This window comes from Crocuta crocuta, unplaced genomic scaffold (genome assembly GCF_008692635.1).
Source record: "Crocuta crocuta isolate KB4526 unplaced genomic scaffold, BGI_CrCroc_1.0 scaffold28, whole genome shotgun sequence".
Classification (NCBI taxonomy): domain Eukaryota; kingdom Metazoa; phylum Chordata; class Mammalia; order Carnivora; family Hyaenidae; genus Crocuta; species Crocuta crocuta.
In genome coordinates this window covers 10,741,781-10,764,312 of record NW_027533256.1, presented here as the reverse complement: position 1 = coordinate 10,764,312, position 22,532 = coordinate 10,741,781, and the positions used below count along the sequence as shown (strand labels likewise).

Genomic DNA, 22,532 nt, shown 5'->3' with positions numbered 1-22,532 from the left:
TGAACACAGGCACGGACTGGATGCGGCCTGAGAGACAGAGAGAGACAGAGAGAGCAGGCTGACCTATTTTCAGGGGTTGGCTGCGGCTGGAGAGTGCCTGCCCGGCCAGAGGAAGGCCACGGCAGAGCAGCTCCTCAGACCAGGATCCGTGACCCTGATGAGTCAGACTGTGGGTGGGAGGAGGCGGCAGGGCAAAGCCTGCTACCACACGCCCTTCCCAGAGCTTAGACACACTTTGGCCTCCTCCTGGCTTTCAAAACTAACCACAGCACTTCCACTCTGGAAGGCAAAGGAATCATCTTGTTTGTTTCATACTCTTAACAGGACAGGTGGGGCACCTAAGGCTCAGAGGACTGANCCATGCCCTTATAAGAGGCTCTGCAGAGGCCAGTATCTGGGCATACTCATGTCACATGCAGACCTTCTTGGCCTAATTTTTCTGGAGATGACTCTTACTTATCTGGTGCAGAGAAACTGGTTTTTAAAAACAGAATTTTAAGCAGACTTTTTAAAGGGACAAAGGCCATTTGATGGTAGTGATTTTGGTTTTGTCTTATGAAATTGGTACAGGAGATAATCCCTGATGACAGAATGAACGGATTACAGGGCCAGGGGCCCCTAAAGGATCCTCTCTGTCCAGTCCAGTTAAGGCGATAAATGGGTGGACGTGTGGCTGGGGGCGGTAACACAGTGGGGCCATGGCAGTTTGCTACTTACTCCTGGCCTTTGCCCCAGGGCCAGCCTGTCTGTCACTCTGCCCTGGGCAGTGATCCACAGAGTCTCCCGGGAGAAGCTGTCCAAGGTGGCCGGCGCCCAGGAGCGCCTGCAGTGTGCACACCCCAGTCCAGGGCAGTGCGCGCTCGCTTTCAGTGTGAAGCCAGCACAAACTGGAGAGGTCTGTCCATAAAGGAATCATTTTTAAACATTCAGTTTTGTTCTAATTACTCCCTTCCTTCTGTTTAGATCTCACAAAACCTTCTTTTTCAGTGTTGACAAAAAAGAAATGTTTGGGGCAGGCCTGTGACATAAAGACTTGGCATAGAATAAGCCTGAAACCACAGGAATTATGCTCAAATTGCCATCTGGCGTCCATTAATTCCCATGAAACATTATGAAAAAGCCTCAGGCCTGTTTATCCTGCTTTGTAGCCACAAATTCCTTTTATGGACACAGAGCAGATGTCAGGTTTCTTAGAATATATAAGGCAAAAAGGGTTTTAGATCTATCATAACGTAAAAGAGCTAGATAACCAGGGTCATGAAGGGAAGGCTTCTAAATGAGACGTTCTTTTAAACGTCGATCCCACTGGACACACATACTACAAAATAAAGATTCTCTTTTTGTAAAGTGCTGTTTGCTTAGTGAATGACTCGCCGCCACGCACAGAGCACCACTGCCCCGTCTGCTGCTCAGGAGAAACATCAATGGCAGCATCAGCAGGGGAGCTCATCTCCCCAGACTCTTCGTGGTGAGGAGGGAAGTCCTCCAGCATGACCAGACATTCCCGCACACTCTGTTCCAGGGTGGGGACTGCCGCTGACCGGGAGAGGCAGGGTGCGGAGGCCCCGGTGCCACCCGGCTCCTGTTCTTCCCTCAGGTGTGGCATCTTATTCTCTCACTGCTCGAGGCTTCATGCGCCAGAACCCAGCCAGCTCCCCATCACAGTGTCACAGGGACTTCCCTTCCCATGGAAGTGCTGGCAGAGGTGGGACCTTGCCATGCACAGCCAACGTGAGGGCTTTCCGGGAGATTCACTACGGAGGGTTTAGAAAAAGAGAAGCCATTAAAAACAGTCACCTGCCTGGTCTATGCTATTAAAGGACATAAGAAAAGGTACACAATTGGCAGTAAACAATTTCCTTCAGCTGTTCGTTGATGTTCAGGAAAACTACACCCTCCACAAAATCAGACGTGAACGATTTCGGTTCCAGTGTCTTCAGGTTCTGTCCAACAAGAAGAGTTTGTGTCGGAATGACAGGTTCCAGGTCCATCTTTATTTTCGAAGTTGGGCTCTGTTAGTGCAGATTTCTCAAAAATATTTTTGTTTGTCTCTGGACAGTTTTGAACATAGATTACTCTGTTATAAGCCTTGAGTCTCTTCCATAATTGTACGTACACTTTGCACTGAACGTACATAAAAAGAAGTCCACCAGTAAACCCGATGGCCACAACCACCAATTTAGTCCAAAAAGGCCACTCTAGGATTCCTGGAAGGGAAAAACCCAGTTAGTCTATCAGCAGATCTAATTTAATATCTGAAGTAAATAAAACACAACTTCTGACCTTCCCATAACCAATGGATTCTTCACTCATCAAATCTTGCTTCATCAAAGCTGGGGTGGCAGAGGGTGTCCACTCTCTCTCATCCTGGTGCTCTTCCAGGAAACAGTCTGCAGAGATTCTCGCTCCCCCTGATTTGATCTAGTCTGACTGGGTTTTTTAAAACTACTCACCACAGCAAGGGAAACATCCAAAAAGGACGCTCGGTACTTCATAATTGATGCCCCCCACTCCAGAAACCCAGACATTTGAAGTCTGACTTAAAAACCAATCTGGAGTAACACTCCAATCCCATGACCCTAGTGTGTTACCCAGGGTCTCCGCACTGAGCTCACCTGTCACTCTGAGCACATACCTGTTGCCTGTCCATGTTTGATCTCCTCAGTGGTACGGTCGATGAGCACGTACAAGGACCAGACCACACAGGTGATGGCGATGACATGAAACGTCACTGAGCACATGATCTTCCTGCGCTCGCTGGCCGTCATCTGCAGCTTCTCCCACTGGAAAGACAACACACAGAGCATGAGGTGTGGGCCCCAAATGTAAAGGGCCACAATGAAGGTGACAGCACTGTAGATGGGTAAGACTGGCTGTTCCCCCCCTCCCCTTCCCCCAAACTAGATGAACTTCTTCAAATACTAAGTCATTCTCTTGAAACCACTTGGCTTCAACCAGGTACCAGGCACTGGTATTCTGTCGACAGCCAACTTTTTATGCAATGAAAAGAAGCTGGGATCAAGATGAGCTATGAACCACAACCAGCAGTCAATCCTTTTGTCTGCTTATTCTTGCAGGCAGACACCTAATGGCTAGCTAAAGGACTCTAGGTTTCGGTCCTGATGAAAACAGCGTGTTGGCCCCAGACCCGGGTGGTACACATGAGACCTCCCTGCCTTGCTGACTGGCATGGGCGAGGGGAAGAGGGTTGATGACGGCCACAACACACTAGCAGATGGTCACACTACATCGTGACGGTGATGGCGGAAGGCGCTCACTCTTTGGTCCTTTGCTACTTTGGCAGCAACAGCTTGAAATCGATGCTAAGAGTTCCTGGTATAAGCAGGCTCTGCCAGTCCCATCTCCTCTAGGAGCTCATTAATTTGCTCCAAATAGCCAGATTTTCTTTTTCATTTACTGCTTTCCGAATCAGAAGAAAACATATAAGGGTAGAGAAAAAGAACAAAGCATAAACACTCTGCATATCCTTGGCCAGCCCTAGTCATAGCCTCTTTCCAGACGGTTCTATAGAGGATAAGCTGCAAGTAGAGCCTCCTAGATTATCTATATTGGCCAAAGTGTTACAAGTCTCACTTGAGAGGCCAGCACAGAGGAGGTATCCAATAAACTATATTATTTTTATGGGGCAAAACATTTTTTAAGTAGTTTGCATCTGTTTTCTCTAACATCCAGATGGCTTTCTGCTGTGGTTTTATACAGTATCTTCATTTGCTTCCCTCCTAAAATGCTTCCCTTCTCCCCGATTTCCTGCTATTTCCCAAGACACACTCAGTTCAAGCCTTTCCCATGGCCCTGAAATGCTCACCCTCACCTTTTCAGTGTATGCTTTCTGTCACAAGACAACGTGACCTCTCTAAACTCCTTTTGCTGTACTCCAAATCCTACTGCTCCTTCAAGAACAGCTTCAACCCCCAAACATTCTGGGAAGCTACCAGCACTCCCCTCCTGCAGCGGTCTAGCTCACAACCAGTGCTTCCTCCCTTGAACTGTCGGATGTGCTCTGCCGCGACTTAATCTGCAGTCAGTTGGCGCTGTCAGGTGTTTTAGTTGATTATGTGATTCTCCTTGAATTTACATATTAAAACTTTGATATAAAAACAAGTCTTTCATCCTTCCAAATGATACCTTGTATGCTGGGCATATAGAGAAACACACTGAAAACCATTTATACAGGCGGCACCTGCTAGACTAGCTCGCTCAGAGGGGCAGTGACCTGGGGCCTGAAGAGAGGTGCGTCACACGTAAGGCCTATGGTTCCTTTCTTTTCCCACCCGCCCTCACCCTACCAACTAGCAAATATTTATCACAGTATCTACAAATAAATTTACTATGTCACTCTGTGCTCTGTCAGGGAGGGATACTAATCAATGTCTGATGTACAGTCCTACTCAGAGGCAAGACATGAACAGTTAACATGTACCAAGTTAACTGCTAAGATGTCACAAAACAGTCTGTGGTCAAGGGCCAAATGACTGACACTGACAAGCAAGCAGTCTTAGTCTGACAGAAAAACACATTAGGACTGAATGGTCAGAAACAGCTTCCTGAGAGGAGGGGGAGCAGGAAATCAGAAACGGAAACGATGACCTCTGTAGCATGAATGTATGCACAGCCCCCACTTCTTACAGAAATGAACACAAGCGAGCTATGGCTTCATCTAGTCCAAGGTGCTAATTCTTGCAGGGCCCTCACTTCAGCAAGGCAAGAGCACTTCTGAAAGTGTCCTCACACATACTTTTCTCAAAGGCTTCAGCTTGACCTCCATGATGAACTCGTACTTGCAGAGCTCACAGCAGCGTGTGTCGGAGCTCTTGATCCACTGCTGCAGGCAGGTCTGGTGCACGAAGTGGAGGCTCCCTGTGCAGCGGCAGGGGGTGATCAGAGGGCTCTCGTCATCCCCTTCACAGTGGCAGATCCTGCGGCAAAAGGAAGGCCAGTCAATACCAGGAGGACCATGACAGGGGAAGAGGACGCTTCGGGGGAAGGTCAATCCTCCCCCCCCACCCAAAGAAAACATTCAGCGACAAACATCACAGAAACGACTACAAGCACAAAAACACACAAACACGGATGAGGACGATTACTACAAGCTAAGAACTTCTAGCTTACCGCACCAACATGGAAAGTCTGGATGGCATTTGGCATCAGAGAGGAAAAAATGATGTAAGAAATGACAAAGCAGTCATTTTGGTAAGACTTAAGAATTTCACTGAAAGACGAATTTAAGGCAACATGGAAGCATCTTTCAGAACATGCTAAAATGATTAGGGGAAATCTTCTGTGTAAAACCAAACCAGGACTCCACCTTCCAAAATTACCGGTGACTTAAAAAGATGATAAATGTGCTTTTTAGCTATAATCATGAATTTCACCTTCACACACAACTACATGCCTCTGTCCTCTATCAGAGAGAAAACACAGAACCTCTCTTGGGCCCAAGAAACGCATTAAAGGGGCTTCAATTTTATTTCTTTCTTGAGGAAATGAGAATTTTAAATTATTCATGACCTCTAAGGGTATGTGCAAGAGGATGTAACTACTAACCTCAAGGAACTTAGACTTTTTCAGCAGCTGGAGAGCAGGTAGGGACACCTGGCCTGGAGGGAGCCAGGTCCTGGCCCTGGCCCGGCTGCCAGCTCTTTGTTTCTGTGAGCGGGGTTTTGGAGCCAACTGTTAGAAATGTACCAGCTGGCATGGTGGAGGGGCGCCTAGGGAAAGCCTGGAATGGGGAAAGCATGAGCCTGGTGACAAAAAGCAAATTCTGAAAGATTCTGGAGGCTAGACAAGGATGCTGCACATGGGAAGACAAAGGGCGGAAGTGGAGAAAGGACCTGGGCAGAGGTGGCTGCAGCCAGGTTAAAAAGAAGGAAGGAAGATGCTGCTGGGGAACGGCCTCTTCCCATGCGCACTGTGTTGCAAGTGGAATAAAAGGTAAACACGAGGCTGGGAGGGGCAGCCAATGCTTAAAGTCTAGATCATCAAGCTGGAAAACTGTAGATACTATTTTTCTTTCTTCCAATTTCCTTATGCAAAGTCTACTTAGTTTTGGTTGAGAAGAGTCAGCTTGGCCTTTAATATGTGTAGCTTCTTCCTCTTTTATCATCTGTGAAACTATCCTGGGACCCATGGCATAGAAATTGGTATCAATTTTGGTATTGATATCTACTCCATTCTTCTGGAGAAAACTATTAACCCACAATTGTCTGAAACCACCCATTACTTCATTTTCCTGAAACTTCACATATTAAAGCAAGAGGAGGCCACAGAAGTATGAGGAGCAGAGATTGCCAGAATGATGGTTCTTGGTAAACCAACCTGCAGGCATCCCCTGATGTGGACACAGGAGATATGGGGGGGCATTTTTCAGAGGGGGGAGAAGGACAATCCAGGTCACTGTCCTTCTCCACTGAACAGAGGGGTGCCCGCAGGACCTTGTTCTTCCATTTTGCAGATGTGCTGTCCTCAAAGACATCGTCGTCTCCCATTTCATCGGAGCAGAAGCCCACGCTCCCTGCCAGCCCGCTGGAGGACTTGGCGGTGTGCAGGGGGGCGGCACAGCACTCCAGCTCATGGAACCTGTGCAGGCTGCTGGCGCTTGAGCCGTGCGAGAGCGAGAACAGGTACCGGAGCAGTCGCCGGCTCCTAGACACAGCTTCAGCATCCGCTCTCTCTTCCAAAAGAGGAACGTGCACGCCCCCCTTGCCAGCTTCCACCTCTGAGGCAGCCGAATGATTGGCAGAAAGGGATGAAACACAAGAATGTTTGGAATTGCCCAGAGGTTTGCGATGCAGCGATCTTTTATCCTTCTGATGGAACCTGTTAATTCTGAGACCTGAATCTTGAGGGAGTATCAATTTCCCTTCGGAGCAAGTTCTTTCCACATAGTCAAAACTTTCCAAAGCATCCTGGGCCTTCTCACCCACATCATTTAGGGATTTTGAGAACTTTAGTGTTCTTCTGGCTTTGGTATTGTCAGCAGGCTTCAAGGCCTGGGTCCATTCTGAACCACAGGAATTTCTCTTTGACAATGTGTCTTTACAGATAACTGTCACAGTGAGCCCTTGTGTCAGAGAACTCTGGCATTGAGGAGCTTTCAAGACAACGGCAGACTGCACGGGACTTTGGTGACAACACTCAGAACACACTGCACTGGAACTGCATGCAGAGAACAGTGGAATAAAAGCACAGAAAGTAAAAACAATCTTAAAAGAGAATAGACATCAAAGTGAAGAAATGAGACTCATGTAGTAACTTAGTGAGCAAATAGCACATAAAATTGGGCCAGCTGTTTAGAGCAGAGGCATACTGACCAAGCAAATGGAAAACTGAGAAACCTACAGGCACTAGTGCTTATTTCTGGGATGTCACGTGAACCACGGCAACATCTGAAGCCCAGCATTACCTGCAGATGTCCTGATTGGATGGTGTGACAGAAGTGCGAGAGAAGGCGGACACGGGTGCCGACGCCAACGAAGAACCCCCAGCCTGCAATGACACACCTCCAGTCAGTTTCAGAGGAAAGAGCAAAGGGGACGGCGAACATGATCCCCTTCTGAATAGCAATGGGCAGACAATCTAAGAACATACGCCCTTCTCTACTGTTTGGCGAAAAACGTCCATTAGGTCCCTATGAGCTGAGACCAAACAAATCAAACAGCACTCTTTTCTTATATGTGGGTCTAAGTATAGCCAAGAAATATTTGAGACTCCAGAGCAGTAATACCAGTCTCCTGCAGATTCAGTGGTCCTTTATTTCCTGAGCATCTAAATTTACTTAGTTCATACATAAGTGAAGAAACCAAGTACTAGACAGAGGGGTGCCTGGTTGGTTCAGTAGGTAGAGCATGTGACTCTTAATCTCAGGGTTTTTGAGTTCAAGCCCTAGGCTGGGCATGGGGTGGGGGGGGAAGGGGGGAAGGGAGGAAGAAACCAAGCACTAGATGGTATATGTAAATGCAAAAGCAATGTGAGGCACCATCCCTGGCAATGCCCATCCTCCCCACCTGGCACTCTTTAACCTGGCTCCGGGGATAAGGCTGTGAGTGCTCTCTACTACTCACCTCACACTGGGTCCATGAAACCTTGCTGTCCTATCAAGAGCTCTTTACACAAAAAAGACACTAGCTAACCACAGAGCCACCAATCCATAACTCAATCCAGGGCTCAGGAGGGGGCTGAGCACAGAAGGCTCCCAAGGGCTCTAATCATGGGGTTGGGAATTAAGAACAATAATCAAGAAAATTTAAATTTGAAATAATGTATAGGAAAGAGTCATGGCATAGAGCAGGAGTCCTGAGGTGTTGTGAATAAGCCGAAGTGAGAGAAGAGCTCTAGGAGGGTGAGGAAGCACCACAATAAGAAGAAAAGTGGAAGGAGAGGAACAAGGGTAAAGGGTGTACCTGAGCGGAGGAAGCAGAGCCACTGCTAATGGTCCCCCAGCCTCCTACAACCTCTGTGGCATCCTTGCCTCCTCTAGACTTAGATTCCTGCATTCCTACAGCCCGCAAAGCACCATATACATTCATATAAATGTGTTCCTCCCTCCTAAGACAGTCAGCCTGAGTGAGCATGTGCCCCCACATAACCTCAACAGCCACATGAAAACAGTACTATGAGTCCATTACCAAGAGCAAGCCCATGTCACCTCCCTACCTTCCTCAGGCCCCCTCAATTAGCCTTCAGTCCTGCTCCTTGATTTGAGGAGCCCCACTTTGACCCACAATTCCCTGGCTGAGACCTAGCCTCCACTCTTGCTAAGTGCAATCTCTGTGGGCATGCTTTTATCCTGGCACTCAAGTTATAGAGCTCCTGACACGGTCCGGCCACCAAGACAAGCGGCACCACTGTCCAAAAGCTCTCCCATCTGCCCTCTCCAGCAAATGCACCCACCCGGAGAGAGCCAGGACTGGCGCTCTGAGGGCTCCAATGGGCCACTATTCCTGCTCCCCAGCATGAGAATTAAACGTCACTTCAAATCCAGCTCAGACTGAAACCTGGTCCAAGAAGTTACGTGATACCATACTGCATGTGTATGCTAAAATCATGCAGTGTTACTCAGCTAGCACATCTTCTGAGTCACCAAAGAATCCACATGTTCTAACTACATGTGGAAAGCATTCAGCGTCCTGGGAGGAGATGGGTCTCAGACAGGAAGCTGAAATCAAGAGAAAATGGCCTCTCATTCCTGTTCTGAATTCCAAGCGCCCCATGTCCAAAGGGGAAGTCTGGGGAGGTGATCACGTCACTACACTCCCGCAATGGGTGAGTGCTTGGAGGCAGGGGCAAAGAGCCTCGGGGCAGAACAAGGCCTGCACCACACAGGCAGCCAGACAGTCCACACACACAACAGGACCTGGGATCATTCCCCACGAGTTTCGTGTCTCACGTGGACCCCTGGGAACTCACACAGTCACGTCTGGACTTACAGCAGAGTGTCACGCCTGTGAGACGGTGGCAGTGGACCCAAGACCCTAGTCTGCTTCTCTGGGAAACAGGAGCAGGTTCGGCATCCTCTGTCTGGGCCCCTGTCCTCAGTTCATCCTCTGCAATCGCACAAGAAACATCCCAAGACGCTTCTCAGCAGGTAATGTCCAAACCTCAACAAGCCTCCCAATTACAGAGAAAAATTTTCTCTTCTTATTAGATCATGATGTGTCAAGGAAATTTTAAAAACCTACTTACTGCTGTTTTATATAAATACAAACCAACAAATACCTTATGCTGGCTGACTCCTTCTCCAGCAAGAGTGAGAAAAGTAGCAAGATTCGTGGGGCCATCGGAGCTCCCCTAAGGGACTCCTGCTGTTACCAGCTAAAAAGGAGCATCTGTTGAAGCTCAGGACAGCCTATATGTAAAATGGTCACCAAAACATAGAGTCAACAACTTGACAGAGCTTAACTTGTTGCTGGTATCAAGCTGAGTTAATATATGTCAACCTACCAATGAGGATTTAAAAGACTGAACTGATCATCAACAGCAAGGAAAAAAGAAGGCTACAAATACAGTTCAAATACAGCGCCAGCATACAACTGAGGGAGTCAAGGTAAGTCAAGAGGCTGGCAGTCCCCTCAGAGGCCCGGACCACTGGACAGCTCTTTCACTCTTCCTGAGGCAGCGGGCAGGTGGCATGGGGGAGCCTATGGGGCAACAGTACTCACCTTAAGGGAAAAGGAGAACACCCTTTCTCCTCCACAAGATCAGACCATACAGGACTGCTGTTGATAAAAGTACGTGTAAATGTTCATAATGAGAAAATTATGTGTCAACAAAATTAAAGCCCCGTGCTCCTGAAGTTCTCAGTCGGTCCTCAAACAAGAGACTTTGTGGTCATGGAAAGGAATGTAAAGCAGCTTCCCGGCAGTGAAGACCTGCCCACGAGAACATGCCCCTCGTGAAGGACCTCCTGCATCCACCCTTGGAAGAGAAGAGGGAGCACAAGAAGTGCCTGGTGCAGAGCCCCAGCTCCTACTTCCTGGTGAAGTGCCCAGGGTGCTATAAAATCACCATGTGTTCAGCCACGTGCAAAGTGGTGGTGTGTGTGGGCTGCTCCACTGTCCTTTGTCACCCCATAGGAGGAACAGCAAGGCTCACAGAAGGACGCTCCTTCAGACGGAAGCGGCACTAAAAGCACCCTGAATCAATATGAATGGGAAACTAGCCCAGTAAACAGATTTTGGAGAAAGAAAAGAAAGAAAGAAAGAATGTAAAGCAACCTCACTACAAAAAAATTTTCATAAAAATCCCCTATTCTTAAGATGTCATAATCAATTACACAAAATAAACCTCTAGATTACATAGAGATCCCATTCCCAGTTGATTTTATTTCTTAGGAATGACAACTTTCGACACTTTGTTTTGCACTACCAAGTCACTCAGTGGTTGCCTTTCCCTAGCAAAACGGAATGTTTTATTTTTTTAATTCATTTTTTAAATTTAAAAAAACTTTACATTTATTTATTTTTGAGGGACAGAGAGAGACAGCACAAGTCAGGGAGGGGCAGAGAGAGAATGAGACACAGAATCCGAAGCAGGCTCCAGGCCCTGATCTGTCAGCACAGAGCCTGAGGTGGGGGTTGAACTCACAAACTGTGAGATCATGACCTGAGCCGAAGTCGGACACTTAACCAACTGAGCCACCGAGGGGCCCCAAAACTCACTGTTTTAAATGATTTTATCAAGGCTGCCAAAAACAACCAAAAGAAAGCTTCCCATATAGCCTTGGTAGAAGCTGGCATTTCATTTTCCTTGTTTCTTTTTGCTAGAACTTATTGCCATTCAAAGGGCTATCATAATAGACTCACTGAGTACATTTCTCAGTCCATGGAAGAAACTTACCAATTTTACATCAGAGGGACTTTCTCTCTGCAGACACCAGCTGTACCTTCCTGGCTCCCCTGCTTCACTTCCTTCCCATGCTCCTTCCACTAGGTTACGTCCCAAGCCCCCTCTCTGCCACCTCCTCTTCCTTCTCAGCTGCAAACCCCCATTGGGCCTTCTTTTATCAGCAAAGTTTCTTTTAAACATCTGGGGTCTCAGACTCCTAACAAAACTAAATTCACCCTCTGATTTACATCAACAGGTACAGGGCCACAAGAAATGGTCTGGCTGGGTTTATGTGCTTTTTTTTTTAAGTTTTTTAATTTATTTTTGAGGCAGAGAGTAGAAGAATGGCAGAGAGAGAGGGAAAGTAAGAGGGAGAGAGAGAGAGAATCCCAAGGTAGGGGGTGTGGGGAGAGAATCTGCTGTTAGCACAGAATCCAATTTGGGACTCAATCCCACAAACTGTGGGACCACGACCTGAGCCGAGATCAAGAGTCAGACGCTTAACTGACTGGGCCTCTAGGTTCATTTGCTTTTAAGCCAGGAGCAATTTGAAGAAAGACTGGATAAGGAGGGTAAGAGACAAGTAGAGCCCCTATTTATAACTGACCTCAAACGTAACAGAAAAAATGGGGCAAGTACAGATGGCTCTTAAAACATGAAAGATGCTTACCCTCTCTTACAGTGAGAAATACAAATTAAAACTACAACATGATATACTGTCAACAACAAAAGTCTGTTTGTTTTTTTAAATCACATAAGACCTGTGTTGGCAAAAGTGTGAGAAGATCGTCATGCTTATACACCGCCGGTGGGAAAGCAAACCACTAAATTTCACAAGATGGCAGTCTGGCAATTAGTTTCTAAATTACAAATGCACGTTCACCTGGTCCCAGCAATTGTCCGTTCAGGAATCCATCCTCACACATATACACACAGAAGTTTGTTCAGCATTGTTTGTGGGAGCAATTGCCTGGCATAACCTCAGTGCTTGTGGGCTTGGAGCTGAGTCCGTGCTGGGACAGCAACAGAAAGGTGGTCATTAAAGGAAGGGAAAGCCTGTTAGCTTATCCTGGGTACAAGGAGGGAACGAGCAGAAGGGAGAGCCATGCCCTGTGTGTGGGCCTGTGCAGACCATTTACCAGGGGAAAGGTGCACACTTTGAGGCTCCTAACAGTGGTTTGCTCTGAAATGTGGAAGGAGACCAGGGACTCTGGGCAGGAGAAACAAGTACTTCAGTGGAGACCCTTCCCAACCATTACACCACTTCTACCATCAACAGGTATTCCTAACCACAAATTGATTTGAAAAAAAAATTTATTTATTTATAAATAAAAATTTTTTTAAATTTATTTCTGAGAGAGAGAGAGAGAGAGCGCACGCAAGCATGAGCAGGAGAGGGTCAGAGAGAGAGGGAGTCACAGACTCTGAAACAGGCTCCAGGCTCTGAGCTGGCAGTCAGCACAGAGCCCGACGCGGGGCTCGAACCCACGAACCGTGAGATCACGACCTGAGCTGAAGTCGGACGCTCAACCGACTGAGCCACCCAGGCGCCTCACAAATTGATTTTTAAAAAGTAACAGGTGATTAAAAGTTTAAGAAGTAAAATAAACACTACATAAGCACAACCAACTGTAACGATTTCCAACTCTGGGAAAACCAGTAAAGAAAGTGATCTAGTGAGTCATAATCTACCTTTTTAAAAAATGAAATAAAACAGAAGATGTCAGAATGCATCTGACATCATAAGGATGAAGTCTTTTGGAGGAAATTTTTCTTTCAGTTGTGTTTGTGAGTGAACTGAGTTTCAATGTAAAAACTATTTCTTACCAAGGATCATGGTCAAAATAATTTGAAAGTCATTACACTGCTGTATTGTCACAAATACAAAATATCAAAATAAGTTAGAGAAGAAGATGGGTAAATCAAGAAAGCATATTGCACTGTCAGCACAGAGATTTCAGCGGTGACAGCTCTGACAGCACCCGAGAGAGAAGGGCTTTCCTCTACGAGGACAGCAATTTGCCAGCTGTGTTAGGTTTCTACTGCTGTGTAAACCACAAACTTAGTGGCTTAACACTACACGGATTTATAATCTGGCACACAGTGTGACGGGATCCTCTGCTCAGGGCCTCCCTCCTTTCTGGAGGCTCTGGGGGAAGAAAACACTCCGCATTCATTCATTGTTGGCAGGATCCAGTTCCTTGAAGGCTGTCCAAGCCGGGGGCCACCTGCACACCCCGCCAACCCCTCCCCATGTTCAAGCCCATTCTTACTTCTAATCTCTCGTGTCCTTCTTCTACCACCAGCCAAAGAAAGTGCTCTGCTTTTAAGAGCTCACATGATTCCACTCATACAACATAACATCATGGGAATGACGTCTCATCACAGTCATGGGTTCTGGACATCAGGATGGGGCATTTTAGAAACCGTGCTTACCAGATCAGCTTACATTTCCTGTTGCTCAGTACATTACTAAAGGCTACTGCCCATCCTCACTCCCTCCCAAATCAAGAGATAATAATCTGCTCCTTACTGCCACCTCAGCAGGCCTGACTTCATGTCAATAAGGCCAAATAAAGTCTAACTTGGTGTTTAGACACTACAGTACAGATTAAGACTGCATTTCAGCAAACTTTCTGCTTAGTACAGAAGTTGCTCTGTGAAAACAAATGCTTCCTTATAAAAGACTCTGATTTCTATACATAAGTACCCAGTTGTATTCAACTGCAAAATGAGCTACAATTGAAGGAGAGGCCAGTTTTGTGGCTGCTCTGATAAATACATGTTGACTCTCGATGAAATGCTGTGCCAAGAACAAGCTTTTACAATTACAATTAATTAAAACTGACCACTAAAAAAGTAAATATAGAATATATACAACATAGGATTCATGGAGGAGAGTGCATATGCATACTAAAAGACTACTGAATTCCAAAATCAGTTCCATTATAAATGACCCTCAGCATTGCCTGGCAAGCAGCACCAACACTAAATTCTTTTCTTTGGTGGCCTTTTACAAAGAGTTAGAATTACGTGACGACTACTACATCCCAGCACAAAGAGGGGAATATATCACAGTACTGTTAGAGGTAAAGCAACAGCTGAAGGGACTTTCTCATGGCTCATCTTCTAGAGCAGGCTTTCAGCTACTGTTGGGAACCTTACAAATATAGCTTGTTTTCCATAAACTACACTGATGGCAATGATTTCTGAGCAAAGATGGCTTCACATTCCCAGGACATGCAAGTGTAACCATATAGAGATCCAAAATCATGGTGTTGAGTCACCCAGCACTCCACCCTCCCCCCTTGCTCCTCCTGGGGATGCCCCAACCCCTCACCCCACATGACTGGCCCCACTGGATTGCTCCTTGAAAAGGGGTTTTTACTACCCTTGTTACCCTGGTTCAATTCTTTCATAGCAGTTATCAAGGTTCATAAAAAGATATTTCTGTAATAATATCCTAATGCAGAAGCTGCTGCTGTTGAGCCTAGTGTAGTGCTGGCACACAGTAGGTGTCCAAGTACACCTGAATGAATAAAACAAGTACACTCCGGAGTGACTGGCTATTCATAGGTGTAAAACAGGTTCTCAAACTTGTTGATCTTAGGACCCCTCTATGCTCTAAAAAATTACTGAGGTCCCCAAAGAGTTTGTGTTTATGTGGGTTACATCCATCAATCTCTACTACATTAAAAAACTTTAAAACACAAGGCCTGAGAGAAGAGGCCATCTCATGTGCTGGATGCTCCACTGTACATTCATGAGAGAGTAAGAGTGAAAAGGCAAATAAATAACCTGCTGGTGTTATTACGACACTGGTAACGTTGCCCTTCCCCCCACAAGAAGACTGAGAACCAAGGTTTGAAAAACACTGTAGACCAAGTGTTAGCCAAAAACTAAACTGTAACCAGTCAGAAGAAAAAAAAAAAAATGAAAATACAGTCTCTGCAAAAGGGGAGCCAACAGCAAACACTGACCGTGGCGCTCCATCAGGATCCAGAGTGAGGCTATGCCGTGTTGGTGATGCCACTCAACTCCTCCAAGTCACTCCTGCACTCCTGCTACAGGAAAGTTAAGTATCTTGTTTTTGGGATAAGCGTTTTCCTCAGAATAAATTAAGAAAGGCACATTTTGCCTTATACTTAACCTGTAAGTCTGAGCAACCTAAGTCTATCACTGGTCAAGTTTGTATTCAGAAACACAGAGAAGCAGACACTGGTCTTGACAACCATACCACAGTGTGTGGCCTCCCTCCTGGGGCTGTATTTACATCTACACATGACATTCTGCTATAACTCATTCCTATCTGATGGCAGCCCAAACCAGAAAATATTCGAAAGATCTAGGAGAGTCAGTGCTTAAATTCACTGAAATGTGCTTGCCAAAAAACAGAACAGCAAAAATTTTAAGTGCTTGTTAAACATGTCTAGTCTGACTTCCACCGAGGAATATTAGATCAACCAGAGGCACATATGCTCATGGTGTCTGAATAAAATTATGCAGAGCTCTAAAACAGTCTACTAGGTACCAGCCTTTAGCAAATGTCAGAGCCTAATAAGACTAACTGCCTGGCTGCAGAAAGGACAGTATCCATCCTCCAGCCTTCATGATATAGGTCTAGCTTATCACTGCCATCTTCCTATAAGTGCTACCAATCATGAACTTGCTTAAGAAATTGTGTCACCTGGACCAAGCCCAATTCCCAGGGTCAAATGAGAATGCTTCCCTCACTATAAACTAATGCCATCTCTGGGTGCTATGAGAGGCCTGAGCAGAGGCTCTAGAAAGTCCAGCCTTTATGAGGAGCCTGACCTAAGCAAATTCCTGGTAGCTAAAAAAAATTCCAGTGGTGCCTGGGTGGCTCAGCTGGGTAGGCATCGGACTCTTGATTCCAGGTCAGATCATGATCTCACAGTTGGTGGGATGGAGCCTCACATTGGGGGCTCTGTACCAACAGTATGAAGCCGGCCTGGGATTCTCTCTCTCCCCCTCTCTCTGACCCTCCCCTGCCCATGCTTGCCCTCTCTGTTTCTCTTTCTCTCTAAAATAAACATTAAAAAAAAAAAAATTCCAGTGGGACTGCCTGAGTTCAAGCATCCCTCAGGGAATTCCAACCTTCCTCTAAAAATTTTTAGGGCAACGTACAGTGGTCCTCAGAGTAATGCCCCCACCCAACATGGCCCACAGTTTACAGGCACCTGCAACTGGGCAGCTATAATACTCACCACTCCCAGCATATAGGCCTTTCACTTCCATCTCATGTCTGGATTTCCCAAGGAGGGGACAACCAGTTTTTACAGTTTAGTCCCATCCTGGCTGGCTCCTTTTCACTGTTTATGTTCTGCTTTATGTATCTCCTCCTCAGCCACACCTTCCCCCAAGCAGCCTTCTAAACTTTGGTTCTCTGTCATTCTCTACCTCAGCCTCTTGTCTTTTACCTTCATAGTAACTCTCTCTGGCAGGTATTTTATGGAGGTCTGCTTGCTCCTCTCTTCTCTGTTTGGTTCAGCACTCAAAGCACAGAATTAAGTGTGTGACAAAATCTGAACTCATGTAATCCTCATGTATGCTACACTGGGCCCCCCGTGAGAACACCTCCTGCCGAGTGAGGAGACAGCCTCTACGCAGGGGACAAGTGTGGCACAATTCCCCTGAACAGGCAAGCGTATTACTTCCCCCTGATGTGCCACAAGCAGTCACCACTCTGAGGCTGTACTCCGTACCTCACCACATTCCCTTCACCAGCCCAAGCTCCAAATTAGCCTGGGAGTGATGGCCACCTAACAGGCAGGTGCTGCATATCACATTCCTGCAGCACAGACACCCCCTCCACCCGCCCTTCTCCCCCACCACACAGCTTCCCAAATCCTCTGGTCTATCAGAGTGCTGCTTCACAAAGGGCGGAATCAGAAGTGGTGGGTGACAGACAGAATAAGAGTTTAGGTGACATACTGAAGAATGTATTTTTAATAGCTATGTTTAATTTCAACCAGAAAACTAGCAAATGAAAAACACAATTTCAGACACCATACAATGACACAAAACATAATTAACTACAGTAAGCCCATTCAAAGAAAATGAGTAAGCAAACAGCACAGGTAGTGCATGGGGTGAAGGTGGGGTGTAGATGGCTTATGCCTGGGGAACACTGCTGGTCCACACGATCAAGGAGCCCTCAGCAGGGCAAAGGTCAGGGTGAGGCTGTATGGAGAGTTGCATTCATTCGAGTGCCCCTCTTTCCACAAGCATGTTGGGGGTGAGACGTCCTCCCGCCACCTCAGCTTCTCTAGGCACTCAGTCAACAGAACAGGTCTTTCTGCTACTTCTTTGAAAACATAATGATTTGCTACATATTGCTACAATATCACCATAAACTCTAAGCGCTTTAAATGAATGAGTTTGCAAGTGGTAAGGACCAGAGCACCTTAGATCTGGCACAACCAAGTAGAGAGTTTGAATCTTATTCTAAATGCAATAAGAAGCCACTGAAGGCTTAATAAGAGAAGCATTAGGATTTTATTTACCTGGTTGCTGGGGTGGTGGCTAATTTAGGAGGTTGCAAGAATTCAGACAAATTCTTAGAAAGCTAATCCAGGAGGCTTGGGCCCAGGAGGTGGCTGTGACAATGGAGAGGAACAATGGGCTAGACATAATGTCTAGCACTATGCTATGCAAACATTCTCTCAACAAACGTGTACTAAGCCACTCCAGAGCTCTGGAGTTTTCTGGGTAAACAAAATACAACCCTAGCCTCGTGGAACTTACTTGTGGAGCGAAGGGGCAACAGAAAAAAATCAATAAAAACTCAGGTAGTAATAAGTGTGCTGTTGAAAGTAAAACAGGGAAAGGTGACTAGGGGACCACTTAGGGGGTTAGGATGGGCCACTAGGATGAGATAACAAACTTCATGACAACTTGCACTTGTCATCAATGAATGATACCCACTTAACATCATTACCATTGATACAAAACCAAGTACTGGGTAAAGGCTTTGTGATCAAAACTGCTTAAATGTCCCAATATTCTTCCTTAATTTAATTAACTCTCTAAGAGGATCACACACCTGGACGCCCATTTTAAAAACAGGTGAGCCACATAGCTGCCTCTTACACTTTCCATCTAACTTGTTTCCTTCTTTGTAAGGTGAGTGTGGTTTCTGAGGCTACAAGAAAATATGGGGTGCCTCCAACAAACACTGAAACACCTCATCACTCTAACACAATCTAGCTGGGACACTAGGAGGCAGACATAAGGTTTATTTTTACCTGTTCTCAACCTGTAACTTCAAGTAACTTCAGTTACCAGTAAGCCATAAACTGCTGAAGCATAATGCACACTACAGGTGATTGACTGTCCTTAGCACAAACCAGCACTGAGTCCAGCTGGAGGCTGAGTCAACAGAAAAAGTCTCCTGAGAGAGACAATGGAGATTCCAGGCAGCATAAAACATGTTTGTGTTCTAACCCTTGTTTGTAGCTTCTATCTCAAGGGTACTAAGTACCCACTCGAGTATGTCTGCTAGGCTGAAGACAGAATTTTACGTGCCATGGCCTAAAGTAGCCTCCAACAGCAGGCTCATTTTATAAATACTGCAAGAAACAAACTGCAGTCTCAAAAACAAAGTTACCTTTCAGAGCAGTCCTGTCCTCCCTCCCACAGTACAGTGTAACTGGTTCATGCCTAACAACTCCACATTACACAACTTTCTTATTACAGAGGGGTACATTTTGCAACAAAATTTCACGTTGATGGTTCATTGGGAAGTAATGTGTGCACACACCCCATCCTGAAAATTTCCTCTGACCCCAGCTCAGTGTGCAGAAACTCCTGCTTTGAAAATGGAAGAGGCCCACATCTTCTTGGCCCTATGCTGTGGCAGAAAACTGAGGCTTTCACAGTTCTCCTGTTTCTAAAAGTGTTAAAGTATGGAGCTAAAACTACTTTTTAAGAATATTCCAACCCCGCCCACAGGAAAGCTCCATGTCAGAAGCCATGTTTGTTTTGTTCATCATCTTATGCCAGCACCAAGCTCAGAGCCTGGCATAAAGACCACATAATAAAAATGTGTGCGAGAAGGGGGGCTGCGTGGCTCAGTCAGTTGAGTGTCTGACTCTCCATTTCAATTCTGGTCGTGATCCTAGGGCTGTGGGATCAATCCCTGTGTCAGGCTATGCACTGAACATGGAGCCTGCTTAAGATTCATATTCACTCTCTGCCCCTACCGCACTCTCTCTCACATAAAATAATAATAATAAAAATAAAATGTTTAACTCAACTTAACCAGACAGGCCATCTGGATTTGCACCTTCTTACTTTTCTCAGTGCTTAAACATTGGGCAGCACCTTCAAAAGTAGTAGGGCAAAACTGGCCATCTCACTCAGACAGTAATGATCTACCACTGTACAGTTCTACTGACTCCTTCATTCCCAGCTGAATAAATAGCAGAAGAAGAGAAATGGAGGTTGGAACAAGAATGATTCACTGAAAAGTATTTATCTGAGGTGACCGAAGCCTGTGCCCTGAATGACTGTTCTAGGGGGAGGTCAGGTCAGGAATGCGCCGAGGAGTTCTCTAAATGGCCTTCAATATCACACTGAGCATTATGGAGTTTTCTTCTTATGCATGATTAAGTGGATGAATGATATATGGCGAGATCAGAAATATGCCTAAGAACAGACTGTCTCAAAGGATTTGCTAGATTCTACTTTTACTTTAAAAAGGGGGGTGATACAAGTGAGAATAGCTATATAGTTTGTAAATTAAAATGGCACATACTGTGTTTATTTCTGAGGACTTAGGAGGCCTGGCACAGCAGGACAGGATCTGTCACATTGTTCAGATCTACCTGTGAGGGTCTGGTGTCAGTGTTTGGTCTGCTGACACAGACATGGGGAGAGGCCCATCCCGGCAAGGAGCCTGCATGGACATACTGCATGGACAACAGGTTGGCCAGAGCCCATGTCTGGGCCAAGATGAGCAGTGCATGCAAACAAGGTTACTCTGAGTGTGACACTGTCTGAGGGCTCCTGGGTCACCCCACAGCAGCTGACATGCTCCTGACAGGCTGGTTGAGTGACTAGACCACAGGTGTATCAGGTGCTGCTGGATGGCCAATTCACACCCTGTCAGCCCTCATTTTCCTAGCCACTTTCCAGCCCGAGGTGGCTTTGTGATCCAGTTCTGGGCAGTGAAATGTAAGCACATGTCAGGCAGCTGTCTAGGACTTCTGGGAAAGCACCTTGCTGCTGAAAAGGGTCACTCTCAGCTGACAGACCCCTCCATCCTTCATTATTTTTCTCATTGCTGCCAAGGCCACAGCTGTGGCACCTAGAGGTCCAGCTCCCATCCTGAGGCCATGAGGTATTAAAAAGCATAAGGATGACAATGTGCTAAGGAAGGTGGCACAGAGAGGACAGAAAATGCCTGAATCACTGGCAACATCTGTGAACAACTGCATCAGCCTTGGACCACCTATCTCCAGACACACTTAGAAGCACATGAATCCATAATTATTTAAGTCACCAGAGTGGGCTTTTTGTTAAGGTCAAATGTGCTCCTAATTGAGGGGGCAGATTCTCTGGACTCTGTGAGATTTGTTTTTTGTTTTTTTTTTTAAATATTTTTATTTATTTCTAGGAGAGAGAGAGAGAGAGAGAGAGACAGCGTGAGCAGGGGAGAGTCAGAGAGAGAGGGAGTCACAGACTGAAACAGGCTCCAGGCTCTGAGCTGGCAGTCAGCACAGAGCCCGACGCGGGGCTCGAACCCACGAACCGCGAGATCATGACCTAAGCGAAAGTCGGACGCTTAACCGACTAAGCTACCCAGGCACCCCTGTGAGATTTGTTTTTAACCTGAGAGTAAATGATTCCTACTAGAAAAAACAGAGTTTTCTCTTATTAGTCACTAACCGCAACACACATTTAGAACTGCCTCGCTAGAAACACGTAACTGCCACACACTTCGTTGAATGGTCCTGGAGCAGACTGAAGAATGGTATAAATAACTTTGCATCTTGAAAAGAAGAATATAATAACATGCAAGCTTGAAGAAACCAAACCCCAAACCATGAAAATAACAGACTTCTGGCACTCTACCTTAGAAATGTTACTTGAATGACTCATGGAATGTCCCAAAGTCTTCTCATTCTGCAAGAAAAGCAAACAGGTGTTACGTATCAAGAAAATGAAATAGGTGATTAAAATGTGCACAGAACAAGTAATTAATGATAACAATCCTACTGACAATCATTTCCTCAACTAGAATTTGCTGAGCATAAACTACTATGTACCAGCNTAATTTGACAATAAACTATTTGTTAAAAAATAAATAAATAAATAAATAAATTGATCAAGATTAAAAAAAAACAACAACAACAACTACTATGTACCAGCAAAAATGAATAAAACAATAGTCCCTGCCCTAAAGGAACTTAAGTTACTAAGAACATGAATTTGGAATTAAGTAAAAATAAGAGGGCTACACGTGTCTTAAGACACATTCAAACGGAGGTTCAGAGGCAAGAAACTGCACATTCATAGTTTAATGTGATGAGGTCCATGCTATGAGGAGCCACTGTAGGATGAGGAAGAAGAAAGGAGGACAGCTGACCCCACCCAGGTCATCGGGCTGGGACATCCCACCACTCACATCTGTTCCCTCAAGATTAGAGAAATCTGAGAGTCATGCTAGCCTCCTCCACCTTTAGTCACAAAGTCTTATAACAAATTCTTCCTCTGTAGTATCTCTCAGTCTCCAACCTCATTTGCATTTCTGCTGTCAGTGCCTTAGGTTTAGGTTCTCTTCATTTCTCACTTGGAATTCTTGAATAACCTCCTACCTTACCTTTCTGCTTTAAAAGTGATCTCCCTGATATGTCACTGCTATGGAGTGGACTGTATTGTGTCCCCCCAAATTCCTATGTTGAAGTTCTAACCCCTAGTACTCAGAATGTGAGTGTCTTTGGAGATAGGGTCTTTAAGAATGTAATTATGTTAAAATGAGGTAATCAGGGTGGGACTTGACCCAATATGAATGTTATTCTTGTAAAGAAGCTGAAATTAGGATACAGGTACATACAGAGAGAACAGCATGTGAAAACACGGGAGGATGCAGGGGCATCCATCTGCAAGCCAAGGAGAGAGGCCTCAGATGACACTAAACCAGCTGACAGGCAGGTTAATTTTGG

At 45.8% G+C, this 22,532-nt stretch overlaps 1 protein-coding gene and 1 pseudogene across 5 annotated transcripts in view; one reads left to right on the top strand and one right to left on the bottom strand.

Moving 5' to 3' along the window:
• Positions 1–1,788: 1,788 nt before the first annotated feature.
• MARCHF8 (membrane associated ring-CH-type finger 8) overlaps positions 1,789–22,532 on the bottom strand; it is a 126,456-nt gene continuing 105,712 nt past the window's right edge. For 4 of the 5 annotated variants that reach the window (XM_077746378.1, XM_077746381.1, XM_077746380.1 and 1 more), the window contains 6 exons: positions 21,442–21,492; positions 7,424–7,506; positions 6,337–7,176; positions 4,757–4,937; positions 2,636–2,783; positions 1,789–2,207 (listed from right to left, as the gene is read on the bottom strand). In XM_077746378.1, the coding sequence (XP_077602504.1) occupies positions 1,906–2,207; positions 2,636–2,783; positions 4,757–4,937; positions 6,337–7,176; positions 7,424–7,506; positions 21,442–21,492 (1,605 nt within the window). In that variant the 3' untranslated portion in view covers positions 1,789–1,905. The remainder of the gene's footprint in view (positions 2,208–2,635; positions 2,784–4,756; positions 4,938–6,336; positions 7,177–7,423; positions 7,507–21,441; positions 21,493–22,532) is intronic. The other variant, XM_077746382.1, reaches the window with a different exon arrangement.
• LOC144216969 (small ribosomal subunit protein eS27 pseudogene) lies at positions 10,391–10,645 on the top strand (annotated as a pseudogene).